This window comes from Tympanuchus pallidicinctus, unplaced genomic scaffold (assembly GCF_026119805.1).
Source record: "Tympanuchus pallidicinctus isolate F22 unplaced genomic scaffold, pur_lepc_1.0 scaffold28, whole genome shotgun sequence".
Classification (NCBI taxonomy): Eukaryota; Metazoa; Chordata; class Aves; order Galliformes; family Phasianidae; genus Tympanuchus; species Tympanuchus pallidicinctus.
In genome coordinates, this window is record NW_026294745.1 from 392,889 (window position 1) to 419,251 (window position 26,363).

Consider the following 26,363-nt stretch of genomic DNA (forward strand, 5'->3'; position numbering starts at 1 on the left):
GTCCCCGTCCCCGTCCCCATCCCCACGTGCAGCCCCGCGCCGCGCTCAGCCCTGTCTGCGTGGCAGCCGGCGTATATGCAGATTTTCGCTCCTCTCTCTCCTGAATTTCTTCAAATATGTCACAAATAATTGGCTGAATGAAAGGCAAAGTCAATGACAAGTCTGAAGGTTCCAACTCAGCTTGTTTTGAGCTCTTTTCAAGTGCCGCCACTCCTCCTTCCTACAGCTTTCTGAAAGCTAATGATCTGATTAGAGCCGAGGAAGGCGCACGGCGTTGCTGCGAGCCGCCGTGACAGCCCCGAGCATCGGAGCGCATTGCGGGGCAGCTCTGTGCTCCATGGGCAATGGGGCTGAGCTCCGGGCTGCGCCCCTCTGCCAGCACACAGCAAACAGGATCCCACCACCCGCCTCATTCTGCCAGTTGGGCCCTTCTGTGTTGGACTGGTTGGCCTCTAAGAAAAATTTCTTCTCCCAGATGCTGGACAAGCACTGAGATATGATGCCCAGGGAGGTGGTGGGGTTACCGTCCCTGGAAGGGCTTGAGGAATCTGGGGATGTGGCACTGAGGGATGTGGTCAGTGGGCATGGGTTGGGTTTGTTGATCTTGGAGGTCACAGAGAGCCCACCTGCTCCCAGCCAGCACACTGGAAAACCTTTGCAGAAAGCCCCATGGAAATAATGGGAATGCCACGTGAAGCGCTCCCCGCTCAGTCCTCTTTCCGGACTCTTCATGCTCGCTGTCTGTTTGCACAGAACTTGGCACTGGCTGCCTTGGCTGATCATTCACCCAAATTCAATATCCCACACCTGGTCCCCGGTCCAGCCACGATGCCGACATTAGCAGCAAGGCAAACAGCGGCGGGAGCCAAGTCCATGGCATCGCCACCACCCCCTGTCCCCATCCCCTGTCCAGCTGGGAGGGAATACCCCCACTTTGCCCCACCATCACACCCCACAACTGGGGGACAAAGGAGGCTCGCTCCAGCACTGGAGCTCAGAGCCCCACCATGCTGCTGTCACACTGCTGCTTTCCCTCCTGGGCTGCTTTGCTTTGTTTCAGCTAAAGTCGGGAGCTGTGCTCCGAGGTGCCCATCCAGGTGCTGTGGCTCTGAGCCCTCTGTGGGCAAACCCCAGGGAAGCACTGGTGCAGCAGAGGGACCCGAACAGCGCTGTTTGTGCTTCCCCCACATCAAAGGGGCCCTTGTCTGAATCCTTCTGTCTGTAGCCTGGAGGAGAAGGGGAAAGATTGGTTCCTATTAATAGCCCCGCATCCCACCAGATCCCAGCCTTGCAAGGAGCCATGAAAGACTGCGGCATCTGATGCTCTGAATAAATGAGGTAATTTGGGCAGAAATGTGTGCTCAGCAACCCTGATTCCTGCCTTCTCCTGTCTGGGAAGAGATGGCAGCAATAACCGCTCAGCATCGGTGGCACTGGAGCAGAGCAGCTCAGAGCCTTCATTCCCAGAGAGCGCCTGGCGTGGGTGATGCAAACCCCAACACCTCCCCACCTCACAGCAAACCCCACCAGTGCTGATGGCTGCAGGATGCACCGAGCCCAGCACAGGCTTTGCAGGAACGTCGCCATCTGCCAAACTGTTCTCCTGCCCTCTTGGCGCCCTTGTAAAGCACACCAGTGGGTTATCTTCATTTCACAGCTGAGGAAGCGCCGTTCCAGAGCGGTCACCATGCCCACAGGGTTGGGATTGATGCTGGGAGCACAGATGTAGCACCTCTCATCTCCCAAGCTCTGGCACTGCTGAGAGCATCTTTGCTGCGGGGCTCTTTGGGTTACCCTCCAAATGAGCTGGCATCGCCACGCACCGCATTCAGAGCGAATGAGAACTGGAAATGATTGCAATTAAACACTAAAAGCAGTGTGCTCCTTTCTGCTTGAGTAGAGCAGGGAAGGGCTGCATGCCTGTAAACCACACACGGCAGGACGCAGAGCTCCCTGCTTGCCCTGCAGCACGGCCCTGTGCCTCAGCAGATAATGATCTTTGCCTTCGGACTTAATCTTCTGTAAATCTCTCTCTCTTAATTGCTTATCATCCGGAAATCTCAAAGGGAGCCAAGGCGGACGCTCCCCCTCATGTGATGCAGCCGTCCTTCCCTTCCCTTCTGTGGTCCTGCTGCAAGTGTGCAGTCAGTGCACCCAGTGTGCCCATGGCACCCAGTGAGCCCACGGCACCCCGTGCACCCATGGCACCCTGGGCACCCAGTGAGCTTATGGCTCAAGCATGGGAGCCCAAGGCACCCATGGCACCCAAGGCACCCATGGCACACAGTGTGCCCAGTGAGCCCACGGCACTCAGCACAGCCAGGAGCCCCAGCACAGCCCGTGGCCCCATAGCACAGACATCACTCAGAGCCCAATGCGGCACCAATGGGACCACACGGTGCGTCCCCATTTGGAGCAGCTCTTGTGCCTTACGTCAGTGACAAATGAAGAAAGGACAATCCTGAAGAGGAATGTAGAGAAACAGGGGGAAATGCTGTTCGTTTCTCCCCTGATTTCCTAAGAACTCTCCCAGCAGCTGATCTCTGCAGCACCGCCATAATCCGGTGATACATTTTAATCCCATTACGTTGCCATGCGGCGGCTCGCAGCCCGCTCGGCCTATGGGGAACAGATGTTCCCTAATTGCCAATTCCACTGCCCAGGAGTTGACATCACTGAAAAGAGTTTCTTTGCCTTTCGTGTTGACATTGAAAGCGAGACCCCGCCGCGGCTTTTACAGCCCCACGTTGCATAATGACAGCGGCGGCTCCCACTGCAGTTACCCACCTCCAGCTGCTGCATGCTGCACTCAAGCAGTGGTGCTGGCACTGTGCTGCGGTCCCTGGGCAGCAGTGATGCTGTCTGCTTACAGATGCCTTAAGTGAAGCTATTGGAGAAGAAGAACTCGGCCCAGGGAGCTGCAGGGCTGCTCCTGGGTTTGGGACAAAGAGCAAGCAGTGCTTTCCCAGCGAGGAGCCCAGGCACAGCCCCAACCCCATGCAGCCTTCTGAATTTGAGCTCAGTGTTCCCACCTCCCGGTGCCAACTGGGACCGTTCCAGGCACCTGTGCTCACCATGTAACCATACCCAGCTGTGTGTCCGTGCTGCTGTGCGCCTTCAGCCCTTGGTGTTATTCACCATTTGTTTCTGTGCTGACTGTCTTGTAAGGGAGCTTTGAGAAAAACACTGCTGCAGGGCACGGGGCAGGAGCCACCAAATCCCCACCGCTGCTCTAATCCCCTGATACATGTTAATCCCATTATGTCTCCATGTGGCTGTTTCCATTTCTGGCCTTGGAAGATGTGACGTTTCTTAATTAGCATTTTAGCTGGATGGGAGGGAGGTTCATTTGCCCGAGGAAGCCCAGGAAGCTGTGAAGCTCTCCCGTCTTCCTTTTTCTCCCCATTTGCACTGGTGTTGGGAATTAAAGGGCACAAAGGAAGCAAATCGTGCTGAGCACTGCATGGAGCAGCAGCAGGACGCAGATGTGGCCACCCAAGGGACGGTGGGTGCAGGCTCTGCCATTGCCCCGCTGTTCACCTGGTGAGGAAAAACAAAGCTGAGTTTGACAGCCCAGAGAACAGCTTTAGCTGCAGTCTATTGGCATGGCAGCAGAACCACCCACAGGCAGGGAGAGCTGCACGGCCGCCAGCACAGCAGCAGTGCCACTGAGCAGCATGTCTTGGGGACACCATCAGGGACAGCCCCAGTGGCACCTGGGGCCATTGTGGGATGGCAGCCACCTTATGCTTCTCCATACAATTCAATTAAAAATCAAAGTGAGCAGCAGTGCCACGTCCTTCCTGGCACATCCTGCACAGCCACGTGCTTGAACACTGCTCTGGAGGAGCACTGGGCTCCATGGGGGGGTTTCCATGGTGGCAAACCCTGCAGCAGCCAAAGGTGGGCGCTGCAAAGAGGAACAGCCATCACATTTCAAAAGCAGCACTTATTGCTCACATCAACTGATGGTGGGATGGGGTGCGATGGGATGGGATGGGATGGGATGGGATGGGATGGGATGGGATGGGATGGGATGGGATGGGGTGGGGTGGGGTGGGATGGGATGGGGTGGGATGGGGTGGGATGGGGTGGGGTGGGGTGGGGTGGGATGGGGTGGGATGGGGTGGGATGGGATGGGATGGGATGGGATGGGATGGGATGGGATGGGGTGGGGTGGGGTGGGGTGGGATGGGATGGGATGGGGTGGGATGGGATGGGGTGGGATGGGATGGGATGGGGTGGGGTGGGATGGGATGGGATGGGGTGGGGTGGGATGGGATGGGATGGGATGGGGTGGGGTGGGATGGGATGGGATGGGGTGGGGTGGGGTGGGGTGGGATGGGATGGGATGGGGTGGGATGGGATGGGATGGAATGCAATGAGATGGAATGCAATGGAATGCGATGGGATATAGTGAGATGCACTGGGATGCACCTTCCCTTGGCAGTCGCAGGTGATGGGGCCAGGGTTACTGATGAGCAATGGTGAGTCAGAACAGGAGCAAGTGCAAAATAACAGAAGCACTTGCTCAGCGTGTTGCACTCAGCCAGGAAATCACATCTCCTCCCACATGGGCCCTGCAGCAGGCGGGGTGCAGCCCACCTCCATGGAGAAAGCGCTCAGCCAGGGCCAATCCTGCTCCTGCCTGCGCTGTGGTGCTGCATCTCTTCAGGCCACAAAGCCCCAGGGACAACCTCTGGGGGAGACAGGTCCTCGTGTTGCTGGACCCATTGGTATTCTCCGTCCTGCCAGGGCCAGAGAAAAGCAGCTCTCACAGCGCGCTGTGGTCCAGCATGCGGCACTGAGATGTGTGTAACAGTGCTATTTACACCCTGGGGGGCATGAGAGCAGAGGACAGTGGAAAACCCAACCTCAGCCACATCTGAGTCACCTCCGGCCCCATCTGAGCGCAGTGAAAGGGAAATCCCCCAGCAGGTCAGGTCACGGAGGTGCCTCCTCCAACCCACTCACATTTTCCCCTCCTGCTGTTGTTTCCTTCCCTTGAGACCCCCTGTGTCTCCTCACCCCATTCTCACTGTGCCGTTTCTCCCTCCCCCCGGATGCTGCAGTTTCCTGCTGACAGCCCCAACCCCGCTGCCGGGATGCGGCGGTGGCAGCAGCACATGGGCGGCATCCACGCGCTCATCAAACCCCCCATTTCTCCCAGCAGAAACGCTCAGGGCTGGGATCGTTCTGATGTTTTTCCCTTGGCACAGATATCTGCAGGCAGCCGGTTCTGCCGAGGCGACGCAGCGAGGCGCTGCCAAGCACGATGCACAGCGGGGCTGACATTTCCGAGCAGCATTTGGTGGATGATTAATGCTGCACAGTGTGGAGCTGTGCCAGAGCCGGTAGTGAAGTGGGGCACAGGGGTGCAAAGCCCCACTTGTAAGGCTGACAGCCCCCGGTGCCACCATTTGGCTGCATTGGTGCCAAACCTGCAGCGGAGCATCTCCATGCACAGGGATGTGGCTGCAGTGCCTGTGCCTCCAGCAGAACCCATTGGTGCCCATTTTGGGTACAAGTGATGCACTCAACCCAGAGGTGCCACCCACCCTTGTATCCTGCACCTCTTGCTCCCAGGGCAACACTGAGCCACGGTGATGCTGCAGGGGGGAACCAAGCAGTGGAGCCGGCACTCAGCAGCTGCATTTGCTCAACTCAGAGTGCAAATGATTAAACCGTTATTTAGTTTTGTTAATGCTAAATTAGAGGCTTATTACGGGTTAAAGCAGTTATTAAGAAATGCTATTAAGCATCAACAGTGCTTAATAACTGCTTTATTAAACAGCTGTGCATGCTGGACACCCACCCATAGCCATGCACCCTGCAGACCCCATGGTGATGTGAGCGTCTCCATCCCCACGGCCCACATGCAGGGAGGTGAGCACTGGGTGCCCGCAAAGGAAGGGCCCAGACCAGAGACTTTGCAACTCCAAGCTTTATTCGGTTGCGGTGTGACTCACACGGAGGGAGATGGGAGGTGAGGCCTTGGGGGCAGCGGCAGATGGGGGCAGCGCTCGGCCCCCTGTGCCCGGCAGTGCAAGGGCTTCAGTTGGAGGGGTGGTAAGCGCCGCGCTGGTGCCACTGCATGTCCCGAATGCGCCGCACCGACTGGATCTGGGGGTGCTGGGCGCCAAACTCGGAGCTGTCTTTGTAGTCACCCTTCTCAAACAGGTACTGGTAGCCTCGGTAGCCAGGGTACTGATAGCCCACCCACCTGCGGGCAAGCACAAGGCCTGACTCAATGGCCACCGCACGACCCACTGGCCATAACCCAACCCAATGGCCATAACACAACCACTGGCCATAACCCAACCCAATGGCCATAACACAACCAATGGCCACAACATGGCCCGAGGGCCACAACACAACCAATGGCCACAGGATGGCCACGGCGCAGTGCCACGTGGGCGCATCGTCCACTCCCCTCACCCCCTACTCACGTGCCACTCTGCACCCGCACGGAGGAGACCTTCTCCTGGTAGCCGTGCGCATGGAAGCTGGGCACGTCGTCGTCAATGATCTCAATTTTCTTGCCGGTGAAGCTGGGGTTTTCATACAGCACAATCTTGTGCTCCTGGCTGTCCTGCAGCGGGGAGAGCGGAGGTGGGGATCAGCACCGCCAGCCCCAGGGCTGGGCAGGGGGCAAAGCTTGGGGCCGTGGGGAAACTGAGGCAAGGGGTCCCCCCGCCGCACCCCCCAGCAGCCGCCCTCCGCTCTCAGGGCACCACTCCCCATCCCAACCACCCCCGGGGGTCCCTGAGGGCTGCCCCTCCGCCTGTGGGGCTGGGGAGGGCGGGGGAAGGCGGGGGAAGCCATTGGGCTGCAGACCTTGGTCTGGCGGGTGGGTAGTGGCTGTCGGGGTGCTCTCACCACTTTGATGGGTCTCAGGGAGGTGATGCTGTCGCTTCTCCGGCTGTTGGTCCAGGAGTCCCAGCGGGGGTACTCCCCCTTCTCAAACACAAACTGCTCACCCTTGCAGCTTGCCTGCTCGTAGCCCACCCAGCTGGAAGGGAGCAGAGGGGTGGGCTTCAAGGGGGGGCTGCGATGAGCCCCCCGCCATGCCCCCTCTTCTCCATGCTATGAAACACAACGAGCACTGCAGTGCAGGGGGAGCAGCCTCCATCTAAGGCAAACACAGGTACCCCCCTCCCAGGACCCCCCTCCCCCACCAACGTACGGTCCGGAGTGCACGAGGATGGAGCCCACTTTGTCCACGCCGGCATCCTTCAGGTTGGGGCAGACACCACTGAGCTCATGGCAGCGGCCCTGGAAGTTCTCCTGCTCGAAGATCGCAATCTGCAGGAGAATGAGGCCATGAGAGCAGGGCATGGCCCATGCTGACCCCAAAATAAGCACTGACCATAGGGGCCCCCACCCTCACGGCACAGCCAACAAGGCGCATCCCCATGAGCCGCCAGCTCAGCACTGATTTCATGGTTCAGTGGGGTGGCAGGAGAGCGTGCATCACATCTGTGGGGATGGCAGGGGACTGGGAGCTGATCCTGGGTCCCTAGAATGCCTTGATCACAGAGAGGACCCCAAAGGGCAGAGCAGCCGCATGGTCACCCCAGCACTGGAGCTGCAGTTGGAATGCCCAGAGGGGATTTGGGGTGTCCTGGCCCCACAGACTGACCTTGGAGCTGGCGGGCTGCTGCTTGGAGGCCGGCATCTGGTGTTCGGAAGCCATGCTCAGCTGGGCGTGCTGCTTCTTCGGGGGGAAGCTCAGCATTAGCGGCTGCCAGACTGTGCTTGTGGCCCCCGCTCCATGCCCACATCCACACCCCACACCCAGTGCTGAACCACGCTGAGCCCCATCCTGACTGTGTCCCCACTGTGCTGCTCGGGGGTCAAAGCCCCGTTCCCCATGGGGTGAGGGTCCCAGCGCGGAGCTGGGATGGGCCCTGTGCACCAAACAGCCACAAAGTGGGGCGGTTCTGGTCAAAAATTGTATGACTGACTTAGTGCCCAGCTTCGGGCAGCACTGCCCCTGGGTTGCCCGGTCCGTGGCTCCGGGTGAGAAGCTGCAAGACAGGGTGGAAACAAACCCAGAAAGGAGAGGACAAAAAGAGAGAATCCTTACCAGTGAGACCAGTACCGCCTGAGCCAGTGGAGGTCTGGGACCGAGGGGTGGAATTTATACCGCCTCGCAGCAGAACTATGCCCAGACTATTTACCAAATAGCTAGAGCATGATTCAAAGCGAGAATGCTGGATTAAACCCCAATGAAAACCTCGGTCAGCTGACCCGCCGGGCCATTGTCTCCCGAAACCCCAAGTCGAAGTTATTTCATTAGCTTTCACATTCGCCTCACCCGCTTTGTTGGGTTTGTTGGCAAGGAGATTTGGAGTTTGCATGCATCAGCCGAACGCATGCCAAGACCCAGAGCGGCCCTTGCGAACAAAGGCCCGGCAGCCCTGCTTCAGGAGTTTTGGAGCCAGGGAATTGATCCCCCCACAAACCGCTGCCGTCAGCACTTTCCTCGCGCAGTGCCAACTGGAGAGCTGGAGCGGCGAGCACCTGAGGCACCCATCCCCAGCCAGGGGATCCCCAGCCCTGTGCCAAGCGGGGTGAGCGCTGGGGGTCCTCCTGTAGCCCCAACCCTTTTTGGGGCCCCAGCAGTGACTCAGCGTGGGTTCCATCGGCACACGGGGACAAAGACACCATTGGATCGCCACTGGGCCGCATCCTGCAGCTCTGCACCTGCACGGTGCTGGCAGGATCCCACCTGTGACCAAGCCGTTTTCCTTGGTGACTTACGGATCTGAGGCCCCTCGCAGCAGCACAGCCCTCCATCGCCCCATGTGGCACACAGCATTAGCACAGAGGAGAGCAGCACTCCCAGAGCGTTCTGCAGGGCCTGCGCCCCCCACCTGCAGCTCCTCCTGCCCCAGCATCATGGGAGGACCCTGGGGCTCTTCTGCCCGGATATGTCCATCAGCACTCGCCCTGATGCACACAGGACAGCAGCACACAATCAGAGCATAGCATACGGCTCAGGAAGCACCCTCATGGGGCCACACGGAGCTGGGACTGCAGGAAACTGCTTCACACCAGGGATGGCTTTCGGCAGCTCTGGTGCGTGATCCATTGATGCAACAGATCCAGAGCAGGATCCTTCTCCATCCCCAATGCTAGGGGCAGAGGCACACAGTGTGAAGGGTGGTCACGTGCCCAGCTGCCGTCACCATCCCCCACGAGGGTCCCCCCAGCCCAGGGTGAGGGCACATGGCGCAGCACCGAGCAGAGAATCATAAAAGTAGGTAAAGACCTTATCCAGTCCCACCCAAACCCACCCCCACCATGCCCACTAGCATGTCCCCATGTCACAGACAACCGCACACGTGGGGTGCTCAGGTAGCTGTGACCCATCCCTCATCCCTGCTGCCAGTCCCAGACATCACCCCTACTTCCACGCCCCATGCAGCTGCTCACAGTACCACCACTTGGGCACAAGTGCCAGGATGGATCCTTCTCTAATTCTGGGGCTCACAGCAGGATCCAGCAGTTGGCCCCAAGGCTCTGCCCTGCTGCGTGCCCCATCCGGGACAGCCTCATCCCAACACAGCGGGACCAGCAGGACAGGGTGCAGGAGATGCCCCATGCACCTGGTTGGCACCAGGGCCACATGCACAGCCAAGGTCATGCCATGCCTGGCATCCCTGGTGGCTGCACCAGCACTGAGCTCACAGCATGGCACATGGCACAGAATGCATTTGCAACGAAAGGGGCTGCGGGGAAGTGTTGGGGAGATCAGCCTGGGAAGCAACAGCTCTGGAGGTGAAACAGTGCTGCAGTGTGCGGTGCAGGGGCAGCCCCAGGGATGAAGGATGCACAGGAGGCTGAGGGCTGCGCGATGCCCTGGGGGTTATACATGGGGCGCAGTCCAGCCGTGGGTCAGCCCCACTCTGGGTGCTGCACAGCATGTGAGCTGCCCACATGCCCAGCCGTGCTCCAGCCTTGGTCCCGCTGTGCTCAGGGGCATCGCTCCCACGGCCCAGGCTTTGAGAAGGGAACAAACCCTTGGCAAGCGCCCCGAGCCGCAGCCCCGGGGCTGTTGGTTTTGGACGGCCGCAGCCTTTATGTAACACTGCACCCGCTCCGTGCGCCCCGGCTGCGCCCGCTTCCCACCCTGAGCACGCAGCGCCACAGCCTCAGCTCAGAGCTTTATTGAGGTTTTTGCACAAAGAACACCAAACCGATGGCACCGGCGGTAGCATCACCACCGCCCATCGCAGGGCCGGCACGACACTCAGCTGTTCTCGAAGCAGCCACGCTGGTGCCACTGCTGGTCCCGCACGCGGCGCACCGACTGCATCAGGGGCTGGTTGGCATCCCACTCGTTCCAGTGCCGGTACTCGCCCTTCTCAAAGACGTGCTGGCGGCCCCGATACCCCGGGTACTCATAGCCCACCCACCTGCGCATGGAGGCAGCGCTCAGCGGGGCCGTGGGGACAATTTGCTGTCCCCAGGACAGGAGAGCTGCCCCGTCCCACCGCTGTCACCCTTACGTTCCGTTCAGGGCCCGGACGCTGGCCACCCGATCCTGGAAGCCGTGGGCCCACAGGCTGGGCACGTCGTCATCCACGATCTCCATCTTGCGGCCGGTGTAGCCAGCATTCTCAAAGAGGTGGATCTTGTGGTCAGGGCTGTCCTAAGAGGGACATGGGTTAGGGGATAACCCCACGACCCCCTCCAGCCCTCTGTGCCCCCCACTGCCACTACTCACGATCTGGAGGGGGCGGAGGGACATGAGGCTGTCGCTGTTGTGGCTGTTGGACCAGGAGTCCCAGCGCGGGTAGTCACCCTTCTCCAGCACAAACTGCTCCCCAGCAAAGGCCTGCCGCTCAAAGCCCAGCCACCTGCAGGGCAGCACGTCAGCACTCCCCGCAGGGGGACATGGCCCAGGGCAGCTGTATCCCAGTCCCACCCCCCAACTTACGGGCCGGACTCCACCTGGATGGAGCCCACCTTCTCCAGAGCTTTCTCGACCACGTTGGGGAGCTCCTCGCTCAACTCACACCTGCGGCCCTGGAAGTTCTCCAGCTCATAGATGGTGATCTGGGGGTGCAGAAACAGCACCAGCTGCTGTGGGTGGCTGCGCATCCTGTGCCAGCACAGAGCTGAGCTGAGCACTCAGTCTTGGAGCCCGCCAGACCCACACGGATGTTAGCATCACATCCCCATGCCGGGGACAGCGCTCCACTGATGGTAGATCTGTGGCCCAGTGCTGGCTCCCACCAGTCCCACCACATCCCAGGCATGCTCCAGCCCTGAGAAAGAGCTCATATTTGGGTATTTTCACCTCAAGCCCCATTGCCTCACACAGACTGCTGTGCAGCGCTGAGGCAGATCCTCACCCTGGGGGGGTCCCAGCTGCAAGCCCCGGTCTGGGTCACCGGGTGGCACGCAGGATAGAGGTGACACCCACAGCCCTCAGCCCAAACCCACAAACAGCAGTTCATCACCGCCCGAGCAGAGAGCCGCAGCAGTGCTCCATCTCCTGGAGCTGCACGCACTGCAGCCCAAGAGGAAAAATCACGGGGAGGTGACAAACACACCGGGACACAGCTGCTGCTGGTGGCTCTGATGGCACCGGCGCAGCCAGGGGCTTCACCACGTAGCACTCGGGTGCTGGTGACACCACAGTGACCAACCACACGCACAGGCAGCGTGTCACCACCATCCCCGCATACCTTATAATTGCCACCGCGCTCACCAGCGCCCTCCCCAGTCACCATCTGCTCGGGGGGACTCTGCTGCTCGGTCATCGTGCCTGGAAAACCCAAATCGCGGCCGTTAACGCAGCATCGGCTTCAGGTGAGGCACCTGACCCTCCCCACTGCTACAGGGTTAATAGGAGCGGGATCCAAGCAAGCCCCACGCGTGCCGTTCTGGTTAATTGCGGTTAACGACACCCCGCAGCGCCGCTCCTCGCCCCGGCCCGGCTGCGCCGCACACCTCTTGCTGTGTCCCGCGGCGATGCCCTGCTGCGGCGGCGCTATTTATGGGCTGCGTCTGCCCAGGGCAGCACTTTGCTCGGATGCTGATGCAGCAGCCGCGTCCGCTTGATTCCATCCGTGAGATTTCACCTCAATAGGGCGGGCGCGCGGCGCTGCATGGGAGCAGCGGTGGGATTTCTCCCGGCCGCCCCTTAAAAATGTGCCGCAGATTAACGTCGAAATCGGCGTCAGCACGTTCACGGAGCTTCTTGCCAGGAGCTCTGGAAAACTCTCCCATCAGCAGCAAAGGGCAGGGCTGGGGCAGAGCACAAGCAAACACCGTGCAGGGCACTGAAGCTGCTGGGGGCTGCTCACGGCATGGAGGCAAGGGCGAAGGCGCGCAGATCCCCAAACCCATCTTACAGCCTTGCTCCTGACCCCAAAGCCACGTCCTCCCTAGAAGCCCACCTTTTCCTCTCTGTAATTCATGAGGATGAAGAAAAAGCGACCACTGCTGACTTGCTCCTGATCAAAGAGGTCAAATCCATGAGAGAAACCACTTGCTCCTCCTTCCCAACACTTGTGCTCAGCTGGGGCAGAGCGGGACGCACACCATGGTTCCCTCCCAAGGCAGAGACTGGCTCACCCCCAATGGGACCACGATGGGGTATGGGAGCCTGCCCTGGGATCACAACACAGCCCAACTGACTCGTTAGGTGTCTCTAATTAACACAGAGCTGATGAACGCACCGCTTTAAGGGCACGTTCCCACCTCACCTGAACAGCAAACACAGCACGTGGCAACAGAAGCGTGTGAAGAAAATAAACGTGTACGTAAAGTGTATTACAGTCTGTTCTGCCATTTATCACATAGGAACATGTTCATAGATCTTTTATTACAGTGAGAACCTGCAGAGAAGGAAGTAGGGATATTCAACTCTTATACAATATAAAGAAATAGAGCAGAAAAGACACTTTCCCATTCAACATCATTCTAAAGATGCTTTTTAATTAGACATGTAAGCATTAAACATTTCTCAGTAGTAGGTTGAACTACTAAATACAGTAAGTTTCAGTGCATTGTCCAAGCAGACGTGGAAATGCATACGCATTTGTTCCCCAAACACAGAGCCAAGGCTGTGGGCAAAGAATCTCTGCCTTCATCTGTCAGACCATAGAGCAGCCAGCTCTCCAATGAGCGCTAACGCAACGCCGTCAGCCTGCTGAATGAAGCCTGCCTAAGTGTTCTGGTAAGCAGGGGGAATTTACCTGATTTCTAGATCTTTTTTAAAGTGGGGCTGAGCTGGTGAATGCGGCCTGAAAAATTCCAACAGCCGTGCGCACAAAGCTGGCCTCAGATCTGCCTTTTCCACCACGATCCAACAAGAAGGGAAGAAAACGTGCAATTTGTTGAGAATCGGCTACGGGCAGCTCCTGTGGGTGACCCCGTTTGAGCAGACATCCACGGCTCGGGGCTGGAAGGTCAGGTGGCGAGCTGGGAGGTGGAAGAGGCTTCAGATGGGACGGGGGCAACGGTGTGCAATGGGGCACGGCAGCAAGGAAGGGTTTTAATTAGAGAGCCGTGCTGATGAAGCGCGAGGAGCCGCTACTGCAAGCGGAGCTGGGCAGACGTGCAGATGGGCCCTGCGTGCTGCCGTGCCCGCGAGCAGGGCGGCTCCTCCAGGAGGAGCAGTGGCACACGGGTTTGGCAGCGAGGGGCTCGGCAGGCAGCAGCACTGCTGTGGGAGCCCCGCATGAATGGGAGCCTTCTGACGAGCTGGGATGGTGAAGGAGAAAAGGAGAAAAAGTTCAGTGCTGGTGGCTGCGTCTGCAGGAGCGAAGGGCGCCCGGCAGCGGGGCCGGAGCAACAGGCGGCTCCTCCTCCGGGCTGCTGAAAAGAGCACTTAATGGGGAAAGGATCAGGTGTGCCCCGAAGGGCCACCGTGCCTGACAGCCAAACCTGCGTTCAAAACACGGAGACCCAGCGGCAGCCTGAGAGCTGCGTTACGCCTGAGGCCATGGGAGCGGCTGCCGGAACCTCAGCCTTAGCAAAAGAAGGACAAGGAAATGAGCTGAGCCCGCAGCTCAGCTTCAGGCCGCCCCACACAGTCGGCATAAAAACAGAACTTGAAACGGGTATTTACAGATCAACGGATAAAAACATGAAGTGGGATCATCCAAACTGCGGTGAAAGTGACGTTCGACAATCGACTGGAACCCTGATATGAGTAGAACATCCTCCCTCTTGTCTTCCTTTTTTTTTTTTGTTATAAAAAAACAGTATTTACATTCTTTTTTTATATATATATGTATATATGTATATATATCTTTTTAAAGAGAACTGGTTGACGTTATTGCTTGATCCTTTTTTGTAGGAAAGACATTCCGATGAAGCAATTATCCCACATGCTGACAAAACACTGAATGCACCACTTCAAGGGTGACCCAAAATTAACAATTTGTTCATCTAAAAAAAAAAAGAAAAAAAAAGAGATCCATCTGCCGGATCAGCAGAGCACACGGAAGTAGAAGCCAATCAAAAATACATTGTACAAAAAAAATCATCAAGTTTCCTTTTTCAGTATGGCAGTAAACATCATTTGTTCTTCCACTCTCACATTCCGCAAACTTCCTTCTCAATAGGAGCTATTATTCTTTTTTTTTCAACCCCCCCCCCAAAAAAGATAAATGTGATTAAAATCCTGATGTTCATAAACAAACACAAAGCCCAGCCTCACACCCGTCTACCTGAAGTCAGACTTCTCAGGTGCTGAGCATCCAGGTAGGAATGAAGTCTTTGTTCTACAGCGAGGGGACTTCTCCAGTGCACAGCACTCCTACATCAAACACAATCTTTCTGAAAGTTAGTGCTATGAACCACTGGTTCTTCTTCCAGGTAGCTCTAAAGTGACCATCCTCCCACATCCGGAAAGATACAGCTTTGTATTTGACTATGAATATTAAGCAGCTTTCTCCACAAAACAGGAAGGCACCATGCACATAGCAGTTGAGGCAGGAAGCAAACAGCAGCAACATGACGTGTGAATTTTAAGTTCAGATGAGTTAAGGCTTCTGTTAAACTTCTTTATCTTCTTCTAGCTAGAATCACTATCTGAAAAGGAAAAAACAACACAGAAATTGTTGAAGTAAATGAATGAATGGCCAAGGAATATCATAGAATACAGGTTGGAAAAGACTACTAAGATCATCTGGTCCAACCACAAAAGCAGTGAAGCACTTTTTAGCATCTGCAGTAGCAAAGACCCACAAATGTCTGTTTACTGGTGCAGTGTCATCGTGGTCTCGTCCTGTTCAACGCACTGAACATCCAAGAGCTGCCCAGAATGCTGCTGAAAATCAGCATGCTCATATTGTGTACAAGTCTCACTTCATACAGTCATAATCATGGAACCATAAAGGTTGGAAAAGACCTCTAAGGTCATCCAAGCCCAGTGGCTGCCTTGCTGCTGGTCAACAGAAGCACCAGGGAATGGCAGCACAAATAGGCTGAGAGGTGTCAAAGCAAAACCAACTGCAGAGAATGAGTGTAAATAAATGTGTCCAGGAATGCAGTCTACTTTAATATTTACACTTACACAGCTGCTATACTGACACGTTAAGGAAATATTTTCCATGTCTCTCTTGTCTTTGCATGCTTTCATTTAGCAAAGCCCCACTTTCAGCATCAGAAGATACCTTTATCAAACCTGATTCTCATAATGGCTCTGTCTCTTCTTTGATTTCAGCTCCTTAAGCCACTGAGGAGATTTTTCCTCTGACCTAGGATATAAAAACACACTCTTTAATAATGAAAATTCATTTAAAAAAAAAAGAAAAAAAAAGAATTACACAATTTTCTCGAGCCTCAGGAGCCCTCCTTGCATCTTTTTGACTCTTGTGGAAGTCTCTCACCTTTCCTCCTTCTCTACACTGGAGGGCAGTATTCTGCTACCAGTTCCAAGCTGTGGTTTAGGGGATTTGAACGGCTGAGCAGAACTTGGCTCACCAGGACTCTCAGATTCGTGTCTTTTCCGCAGCTGGGCCTAAAAAGTGAAAATAAAGAACAGGGGTCCTTCTTAAGGCAGCAGGAAGGCTGTGCAATGCAAAACCCATCACACATTTATAAAAGAAACGATCCGACAAACTGTGCCTTTACTCACCTTGAGAACAGAGTGGTCCATTCCTGGAAATATGGGAAGCCTCTGACCTTGCATAGCAGACAGTCTCCCAGAACGCAGTGTCCTTTCTTCCTCATCAGAATCCTCTTGTTGCATAGGTTTCTTCTCTTCTAATCAATTGTTTAAAAGAAAATATATATGTTCAGCAAGCTTTCCACCTCTAAGTTGTTATAGAACTCTGCTGTTCAAAAATGTATTAAGAGTAATAGTAATGCACCACTGTAATGAGTTCAGTGCTCCGATGGAGCAACAATCACCCTGAACACTCAGCAACAGAAAGATTTCTTGCTGGCTGACAGAAGGGAACCAAAGGTACTCCTAAGTTAACGAATGTCACTTTGTGGAGACCTGAGAGTGGCCCTTCAGTATCTAAAGGGGCTGTGAAAAAGAAGGGGATGGACTCTTTAGCAGGATCTGTTGGGAAAGGACAGGGGGAAATGGTTTCAGACTTAAAGAGGGGAGATTTGAGAAGGATATTGGGGAGAAGTTTTGACACTGAGGGCAGTGAGGCACTGCACAGGGTGCCAGAGAGCTGGTGCTGCCCCATCCCTGCACACAGCCACGCTCAGGGCACGGGGCTGTGAGCACTGCTGGAGCTGTGGGTGTCCCTGTGCACTGCAGGCACTGGGAGCAGACGGCCTTTGGGGGTCCCTTCGGACTCTAATGGCTCCACAACCCCTTCACTCATTATTTTCTCCACAAACAAGCTTGTCTTATGCCAGCTGCCAGAACTAACAGAGATGGAAGCTCTCCTCCACTTCAGTCTTTGGTAGCTCACGGCAGCAGAGCTCCCTCCAGGCTCCAAGGAACGGAGGGGAAGACTCAATTCAGAGGATGGCCCAGAGGTGGCAAGAAGAAGCTACTGCTAGACTACAGTGCAACTCCAGGTGCATTCCAACATTGAGAAACTGCTGCCCTTGCAACCAAGTTGATTACACCTCGTTATTTCAGACAGCTGAGGGATACCTGTGGAATCTTTGAACATCCACGCACTGCCCGATTCTTCCGTCAACGAAAATCTGTTTTCATACTCCAGCCCTCTGCTTCTCCTCAGAGAGTGGGAAAGAGGAGCACGATGGCGTCGCTTCTTGCTGAGCTGCACGCGGTTTTTCAGGGCGCTGGAGTCCAGAACAGTGGTTTGCTATAAAAAGAAACAAACCCCTTCTTCTCAACCAGACTGAAAATAAAAGCCACCCCCTGCATAACGGCTCCCCACCCCATTTGCACCAAACCCTACAGTTCAACTAAACGATATGTATTTGCCTGATCATTACTCTTCTTGCAGGAAGCTATATTAAAGAGAATTAATGATGAGGAGATGCTGCATTGTGGCTAACTGGGTGCAACGCTGGGCCTTTGATCTCTCTTGGCTGTGGACATCTGATCTGCATGAATTAGTTTCACTAAATGAATTAACAAACGGGATTTGGGTTGCTGAAGTGCTTTATGAATGCGGGCCTTGCTAGCTAGTAATAGCTGATGGCCAAGAGGGAGACTGGGATGTAAAAAGGACAACTAGACCAAGTCCTGGTGTAGCTGAGGGCTGTAATTTAATTTAACGTGATGACAGATTGCCATCCATTGAACTTCCACGCTGGCTTACCAGCAACAAGTAGACCACAAGTGAAGCAGCATGGCATTGAAAAAAAGAATTACCTCCTCGATCCATAAGAAAGTTATTAATAAACATCTTTAGCTATAGCCTTCACCCTTAGCCTTTTCCAAATGAGAAGTTAGCTGGAAAAATTCACTACGATAAAGAAAAGGCAGAAGACAGAGGGCAAATTCTGCAGAAGGGAACGCTTTGTGGTGGCTGGTGCTGGCAGCAGTACAGCTAACGGAGAAGGAGAGCTTGCCTTTTCCTCACAATAGCTTACATCAATGAAGGAGAAGTCGGTGGTCTTTCCATCAGGATAAGCATCTCCTGGAGGAGGTAACTCAGTCCCATCCGTAGAGTCTATGTCAGTGCTGGATCGGTCCAGACTTGTGCTCCTTTGGTCTTTAGAGAAGTCACAGCGGTCAGCCAGGGAGGTGGGCTCTGTTTGAGAGGACAGGGATGATGGCTGGCTGTTTGGTGGCTGCTTTCTCGTGGAAATGACATCATTTTCTGATGAAGGAGATTCAGGCACAAAGCTGTGGGTGAAGAAAATGAAATCTATGAGACTTCAGGGTGAACAAACACAGGCGAGGATACCCTGCATCACACATTAACAGTCACGAGGTAACCTAACACACAGGAATCCAAACACACTTTGTGAACAATAGACCTCAGTGTGTGAGACCGACCAAGGCCATGGAAATCCTGGAAGGGAAGCACTCAGGAGCCCGCTGCTGAACAGCCACCACCACCAACCACTGGGACGTGAGATAATTTCCAGCCTGGCACAGGGAATGCTGCACAGAGCGTTCCAGCTCGTGGGTGGTGAATGCCGCTTCCCTCCTCCAGCAGCGGGCCCTGAGATAATTAAGGAACGGTACTAATGAGCTCCAGGGGAAAGCTTGGTCTGGCATTCTTTACCTCAAATGGTATTTGCTATCTGCAGCATTAGTGGATCTAAATATCCACTGAAATACAGAATAATGTAGAGAAAAGGAGATGCAATCCGGAGACACAACACCTCTCATGGAAATGCATGAGAGCTGTGTTAAAGGACCCTCCCTGATCTCACACCTCCACAAAGCCTCTCCCCTTTGGCAGCCCAGCACCTCAGCTGGTGCAGCTCAGTGCAGAGCTCACCCTGAAAATCCATGGGAGAATGCAAGGAGAAACACAGCTCCTCTCACTGAACCTGCGCTGCTTGGTGGTTTCTAATTCATCCCCTCTCCTACGGGCTCTCCTTGCACAGTTCCATCACACACTGCAGCACAGCAAGGAGAAACAGCACCATCAGTTCTGCACAGTGGGCTCCTCCAGCTGATTAGCAAATTAGGGGAAAAATTTCCTTCGGAACAATGGTCAAATACTGTAATGTAAAGAATGCTTCCAGCTCCCATTACGGAGAGGCATTCCGTATCTTTTTCTACTGCTTGATTAAGATTTCCCATTTTATGAATATACCCAGATATATTGCTTGGAGTACATTACCAACACTTGCAAATACTCGCTCTATGAAGATCTTTCGCGTGCGATCTAAAAAAGCCACTTCCCATAAAAGTTAATTGTTTTTCCTTATGAAGTCTGTTTCAATCTGTAACCGAGGATTTTCTATGACATCAATTTGGAAAGGCTCACTCGACTGCTTGAGAAAATAGCACTATCTTGTAGATAGGCTAATCAGGAACCCAATTCCTGCCTCCAAGTCCAACCATGTCCCTCCGTTCCAAGCAGCTTTTTGCAGCGAGCCCACAGCAGCCCCAATGCCTGCTCCACAGTGACTCAGCCCTGGCTGACAATGATCCTTCCTCCCCCTCCAAGCAGCTCATTGAGCAGCAGGGCCATGTATATCCTGTTGCCATGTAGTCATGGTTTATTTTGAAATTCCCTTCCTCTCAGAGAAAATGAGTTCATACGCAGATGCATCAATGAAATGCTCCTAAGGGGGATAAAATGATCCCCTTCGTGGCTCCAGTACTGGAAAATGCCAGAAGGTGGAAGCTTCAAGCAGAGCTGTAGGCATCGTTACACGGTACAGGAATTAAAAACTAAACATTTGCTACAGAGGAAACAAAATGCCAGGATGTGAGGATGGAGAGTTCAATACTTTAATAAGCCAAACATTTTCTCTGCTGCTTTTCTAATCCTTCAAGTGTGAAATAGCTGTCTCTTCAGGAGCTGAGAGAAGCACCTTGGTTAAGAAACTGATTTCCAAAAACACCTACAAGGTACTAAAATCACAGTTCATTTGACAGAAAAGCTGGATGCTGGCATGTCACTCTGTCAGCTGAAAGCTCCCCTTGACTTCATACGTGATAATATTTATATATATATATATATTTATAACTCAGAGTTCTCAAGTGTAAAATAGAATCATAGAATCATAGAATCACCAAGGTTGGAAAAGACCTAAAAGATCACCCAGTCCAACCGTTCACCCATTCCCAATAGCTCCCACTAAACCATGTCCCTCAACACAACATCCAGCCTTTCCTTGAACACCCCCAGGCTCGGTGACTCCACCACCTCCCTGGGCATCCATTCCAGTGCCTGGCCACCCTTTCTGAAAAGTAATACTTCCTCATGTCCAGCCTGAATCTCCCCTGCCGTAGCTTGAAGCCATTCCCCCTGGTCCTATCACTAATGACACGAGAAATACACGAAGTAGAATTGATATTAATACCTGCTGTAAGAGTTCAACAAAACAGCATCAAAAAAGAGCAGGAAAAATGCTATTTCCACATTATCTTGAGCAGAGAAGACATTGGCTTGAGCAGGACAGAATCACAGAATGGCTGGGTTGGAAGGGGCCTTAAAGATCAGAGTCATGGAATCACAGCATGGTTGGGTTATAAGGGGCCTTAAAGATCACAGAATCATGGAATCACAGCATGGTTGTGTTGGAAGGGACCTCTGAGCTCCCCCAATCCCTGCCATAGGCTGGTTGCCCCCACCAAATCCCAAAACTGCTCACACAGCCTGCCCAACCATGGTCAGACCACGTCCTTACCTACCTGATGGGAAGAAAGTGGACAGTTACAGCAGAACCTCTGCCCACCCCCAGCTCTACCCATCAGACCCACATATCACACAAGTAGGTAATCACTTTCTAAACATGCAACTATACATTTCTAATTGCAATTAAAGAAACAAAATGCAATGTAAAACTACACTACCTTAGTTAAAGCCGATCATCGAGAAAATATACTTTTCCCATATCTTCTATCATTTTAGCACTACAAAATACCATTCTGTTTGTGTGTTTCACGCACCAGCACACTCGTTAGATCTATTCCAGTCGAAGCTGTTTTTGCCACTGCCTATAAAAGTGGTGCTACTGCTTTCTCCCTGAGGGGTGGCACTTAAATTCATTGCTGCTGGCGGACACCCGCGAAATATTTCTTCACCTAAAGAAACCTTACACCCACTGCAACAGGAGGGTGCAACTTTAGGAAACCATACATGTGCACAAGCACACTTGAGTGTTTGCAGCAAAAACCAGAAGGATGGGTGCTTCTCATGAAGCAGCCCAGGCAGGACGGTGCTCACCTGTCCCCGCTGCGCCGCTGCTCGCTCCAGGTGCCATACTGGCTGTCGGGCTCCTGCACCAACGTGTCTGTGTCCTTGGCTTCAGGGGGCTGTCTTGTGAAGCATTGCTTCAGCTGGTCCTGCAACAGAGCAAATGAAACCCACCATCATTCCTTCATCCCTGGGCTGAATGGCTTCGGTTTTATTTCCCGCTGTGGTTTTGAATCGATTGATTCCACTTGAAGGTAGAAAAAAGGCTGTGAGCTCCAAACCACAGCTCTCTACAACATGAGCACCGATTTCCTGGCCAAACAACCCATTCTAAAGGTAGAAACCAGCTAGTTTGTTTGAGCAACTCTTATCTCACCCATGCAACAACAGGAGTTCTGCACAGAGCCTCCCACGCACACAGGGGAAACGTCAGCTCCACTGATGTTTAAAGCTTGCTAGCTTTAAAAAGCGCTTTCATTTTCGAACACTTCCTTTGGAAGACCTTCAAAATAAAAATCATCAATAAATAAATAAGCAGAAGGCCAGACACTAGAAAGCCCTTGGCAAATGGATGGTTGTTACTGGAAAGTTGAAATACAGCACAGAAAGTAGGGCAGATTGCAATGTTGGTGGGTCGTTTTTCCTTCACTGCGTTCCACTTTGACCTTTCATACCACAAGGGATTATCTGATGAAGGCAGGAGATGCATGAAATAAAAAGGGGATCAGTGCATCCGAGGACCTTCTGGGGACAGAAGTGGGCCAGCTGCTGCTGCTGGCACCTTCGATTTGCAGCAGACTGATGTTCCTGTGCACCAAAACGTAGCAGTGCTGTACCTTTTGCTTTGCATCTGCATGGAGATGAGCACTGAAGTAGAGTTACCCAAACGCACCCGTTGCCCTGCATGGACACAAACACAGCTCTTGGTGCCATACCAGCCGTGTGGTTTCTTGTGCCATCACTTCTGTCAATCTGAAGAATGCTGCTCTGAGGCTGACGATTCAGGATAGCTAAGCAACACAGGCAGGAGCTACTCAAGAAGTTCTGTAATGCTTGCATCTTTGGGAGCAAATGCCTGCATCTTTTTTTTTCCTTATTCCCTCAAGTGTACCATCAGCAATTGCCATTTTCTAGTCCTACCGCTGCTATTTGCTGCTGACAAAGTGGTCTATTTTAACACCAAGTGAAATAAGGCAATAAAAGGCTCAGCTACTTGTTTCAATATTAAAAAGCACCATTGCCAGACAATTCTCAGCATGCAAAACTCAAGGTGCCCATTTGGGGAGTTACACAAAATTCCTTGCTTTCAGATGTCCCCACGTCTCATAGCTCATTGGGTGTAATTCTTAACCTCCATTTCTCCACATGCCCATGGATGGACAGATGCAAGCTGAACTCCACTTTTCCATCCATCCCCACCTGCAGCAAGGTGCTTCCCCTGGCACTCAGATGTCTGGCAGAAGAAATTGCCTTGTTGCTCTTAGAAACCACACAGCGTTTCCTTTCCCTTGGCACGGGCACGTGGTTGGGTTCCTACAAACTCTCCTTGCAGGCCCTGCGTGGGGCAGAACCAACACTCCCCTAACAGACACGAGCCCTCAGGGCACACATTGCCCACTGTTTATAAAAACCACTGTGTTATCACTAAAATGGTGGCTGTAAGGAGAAAACATGCACAGCCCAGATAATAGCACCATCCCAGCAGCAGCAGGAAAGGCATTCAGACAGAACCGTGCTGCTCAACTGAAGGTTCTCCCAGAGCTCTATGTGTGTATTGGTTCATGGCTGAAATGCTTTTAGACAGGAGTGATTCCAAATTAGATCATACAGATACATTTGCTTCTGCTGGCATTACCATTTCCCCTGGAACAGCTTAGCACTCCTGACAAAGAGCATGAATGGAAACAGCACCAAAAGCTTTAAAACACGACAGCATAGGGAACATAACACAGTCCTGGATGCACAAGTGATGCTCTTTGGGTCTGCAACCAGCCCAGTCCATCACACAGCTCACAGTGCCCCGTGCCATTCACTCACACAGACACAGCAGAACAAACCTGTGCTGGACAGGGTTGGTTTGTTTTTCATGTGAGATAATTATTAACGTGATGAAGTCGTGCAGGTGGCCCGTTCCTTCTTTGTTTTATCCCTTGGAGCAGAACAAGCTCAAAAGGTCAAAGCGTGCACAACCAGAGCCAGACACCAAAAGGACCTCAAGAAACAGAGCATCATCCACAAAAAGAGGCATTTCAAAAGGAAAAGGCAATTAAAAAAAAGGGCTCTGGCCTCTTCTTCACACGCAACATAAACCCAAGTGAAGAATTCCCTTACTTACCGTCACAGAAAGCACACAAGGTGTCCCCAATCAAACACCACTCTCCATCCAGTACTCAAATGCAGTAATTCCCCATGATTGGATCAATTTAATCATTCCAGCAGTAGCCATGATAAACACAACGCAATTTTCAGATGGAGCAGAACAGCAGAGTCGGACACTGACTCACAACTCGCTCTACTCCATCTACAAGCAGAAGTTACAATTAAAGCTCTTTCAGGACTCTCTTGGAATTAAGCTGCTTTGGCAATAATCCAGGATTGATTATCCCTGCAATTTCCAGTTCCTGAAAATGATGTGCACACAATATTGCTCCTGCCAGTGCAAAAATTTACCATAACTGAGAATGAACGCATATATTTATGTGAAGAACTCTTTTGCACTGCTGTGAAATAAAGACTTGGCGCACGAGGAGCAGCAGTTGACAGAGATCTCACAAGGTAGAATCTGCACAGACAGCTTCAAAAATAATCTTTGTTTGCTGAAGAGACTGAGACATCAGACAGCCAAATGACACCCTGCAGCTTGATGTGCAAACAGGAGAAGCTAAACTCTACTGGAAGAGCGAATCTGAATAGATAACTGCACAAAGGAATGGAGTTTGGACCAGCACAAAATTCACAGGAAAGTTTTGCCAGCCTCTTGGAAGGTTTTTTTGGGTGTATATTTATACACACATACACACACACACACAGATAAAATACATTAAAAGAAAACAAAATAAAAGCACTGGTTGGCCTTAGAAACTATGCAATATTGGATGGGATAGGATTGGGGGAAGGGAAGATGGGATGGGGCCCTGGGAGGCGTGAGCTGGTGGTTGGCACCCAAGCCAAAGCAGGAGGTTGGACTGGGTGATCTCTAAGCTCCCCTGCAACTTAAGCCATCCTGCAGTTCTGCAACCTGGATATTTTCACTTCCAAAGCACCGGAGCAGCAGTGCAGAGGGATGCCATGGCTACTTACTATCCGGCGGATGAGTGCTGCCCACAGGGAGAAGGTCATGGCTGGACCAGGCTCGGTGCCGTGGGGCACTGGGTCCCATGGAGCAGCACCCGCTGCCGCCCGCCCCACCCGGCCCTGTGGCCACAGATAGCAGTTCCAGGAACTGCAGCTTTCTCTCCGAGAAGCTGAAGGAGCTCCAACTCCACCCGCGTGCATGGAGACACAGAGCTGCCCTCCTCAGCCCCAAACGCTGCAAAGCAATGGAAAATCCTCAAAGAAAGGCTGGAGTATTGACAGAAGTGATGGGATGAATCCATCTCAGAGTCTTTGCATCCCTGCACAGGGCAGCCCCAGCTTTCCATGGCCCCCATCCAGAGCTTTGCAAAGGACCCCTGTGACCCTGCGCAACGATTTCTAGCCACAGCTTCTGCACAACTGCAATCCATCACTCCTTCCACTGAGGATTCCAAAGGCGATTTGGAGTTTGTCATGCTCTGTGTCCTGAAAATAGAGCTGCTGGGACTCGCTGTGAACTCACCACCACCACCCACCACGTGGTCTCTGCACAAGGCTCCAGCACTGCAAGGGACTAGCTGGAGCACACTGATTTGATGCTGTTATGGTAGGAAGTGAATCTATTTGCTTTTTTTTGACAAGCTGCATGCTTGAAATCAACACCTCCCACTTGGAATGCTGTTATCTCACAGCTCTGCTGTACAGTTAAGGCTTTTCCAAGCAAGACACAATTTTAAGCCTCAAACAAACAATCTTGGGAAATAGGGCTCCCCAGTTTGAAGTCTAGGATTTAAGATGCACACAGAGCAGTGGGATTTCCTGCCAGCAAATGAATATCTGGAAATGGTGCACCGCTCGTTTGAACAAAAATTCCATACAACCTAGAAGCTGCTTGCATCATCTCCTTGCAACAAGCCTGAGGAACACCAGAGAGCTGAGCTGAAGTGATTATTGCTGTCAAAACAAGTCGGGAACAACAGAGGCACTCAGCTCAGCACCCACCGCTGTGGTTGCATGGCCCTCATTTGCGCTGCCAGCCACATTCATGGCCCATTAAACCGAAGAGAAGTTATTAAGAATGAAAAAGCATGAGCTGGCCCTCGTATCTTCGTTAATTAAACAGAACAGCTCTCCTCCTCCCCCGAGCCCCAAGCTACACAAACACTCCTTTCTGAAAGCCCACTTCCTACAACTTCCTTCTCGCTGCCACAATAGCTGTCTGCAAATTGAACAATAAATGGACAGGACACAAAGTATTTTTGAGAACGATTTGTTGGGTTTCCAGGGAATACTGAGGCCAAATAGGTCTGTAGCAAAACAGTAGAGCTCAGAATAAGAATGCCAGCACGCATTTGGTTCTTTTGCTGAAGGATACTCAGGGCACAGGATCTCGTTTAAAACCAAAGTGTTTGGTGCAGATGAATGCTCTCCAAAACACGAAAGAAAAAAACTGCCATACTTTTACATCAGCACAGAGGCATAGCTAAGGAACTGAGGGTATTAACCACAGGTTTTATATGATGGCACATCAATGATGTAATCCCCAGGCTTCTGAAGTGTTCAACTTTTATGACCTCCAGCAAGGAAATAACCAACTACACCAACTCCTCTCCAGTGCTGACAGTTCTCTCAGTGCCCAAGAGCCTCCTGCACAGCCCAGAAGCATGGTGGTGATTTATCCACAAGCCCTTTCCCAGATGCAAAGCTTGCAGGAGCGACATAATACTAAATAAGGAGCCTACTTGCCAGCTTGCCCTCATTTAAGAACTTAGAATCACAGAATGGTTTGAGTTGGAAGGGGCCTCAAACATCACCCAGTTTCAATCCCAC

The 26,363-nt window shown here is 52.9% G+C and overlaps 3 protein-coding genes across 9 annotated transcripts in view; all 3 read right to left on the bottom strand.

Moving 5' to 3' along the window:
* Nucleotides 1-5,949: 5,949 nt before the first annotated feature.
* Nucleotides 5,950-8,162, bottom strand: CRYBB2 (crystallin beta B2). Its single transcript, XM_052691104.1, has 6 exons — nt 8,090-8,162; nt 7,643-7,717; nt 7,187-7,305; nt 6,880-7,012; nt 6,450-6,592; nt 5,950-6,223 (listed from the first exon to the last, which is right to left on the bottom strand). Exons 2-6 carry the CDS (start codon nt 7,694-7,696, stop codon nt 6,055-6,057), a joined length of 618 nt encoding a protein of 205 aa, XP_052547064.1. The 5' UTR covers nt 7,697-7,717; nt 8,090-8,162; the 3' UTR covers nt 5,950-6,054.
* A 1,997-nt stretch (nt 8,163-10,159) lies between these two features.
* Nucleotides 10,160-12,809, bottom strand: CRYBB3 (crystallin beta B3). The gene is made up of 6 exons (XM_052691041.1): nt 12,468-12,809; nt 11,703-11,782; nt 10,949-11,067; nt 10,736-10,868; nt 10,518-10,660; nt 10,160-10,424 (listed from the first exon to the last, which is right to left on the bottom strand). The coding sequence occupies exons 2-6, from the start codon at nt 11,775-11,777 to the stop codon at nt 10,259-10,261; spliced, it is 636 nt and encodes a 211-aa protein (XP_052547001.1). The 5' UTR covers nt 11,778-11,782; nt 12,468-12,809; the 3' UTR covers nt 10,160-10,258.
* A 121-nt stretch (nt 12,810-12,930) lies between these two features.
* Nucleotides 12,931-26,363, bottom strand: part of KIAA1671 (KIAA1671 ortholog) — a 47,052-nt gene continuing 33,619 nt past the window's right edge. For 6 of the 7 annotated variants that reach the window (XM_052691033.1, XM_052691034.1, XM_052691035.1 and 3 more), the window contains 7 exons: nt 21,270-21,388; nt 18,004-18,259; nt 17,093-17,267; nt 16,109-16,236; nt 15,861-15,991; nt 15,645-15,728; nt 12,931-15,060 (listed from right to left, as the gene is read on the bottom strand). In XM_052691033.1, coding sequence (XP_052546993.1) covers nt 15,650-15,728; nt 15,861-15,991; nt 16,109-16,236; nt 17,093-17,267; nt 18,004-18,259; nt 21,270-21,388 — 888 coding nt within the window. In that variant the 3' untranslated portion in view covers nt 12,931-15,060; nt 15,645-15,649. Of the gene's footprint in view, nt 15,061-15,644; nt 15,729-15,860; nt 15,992-16,108; nt 16,237-17,092; nt 17,268-18,003; nt 18,260-21,269; nt 21,389-24,539; nt 24,652-26,363 lie in introns of those variants that run through there. The other variant, XM_052691037.1, reaches the window with a different exon arrangement.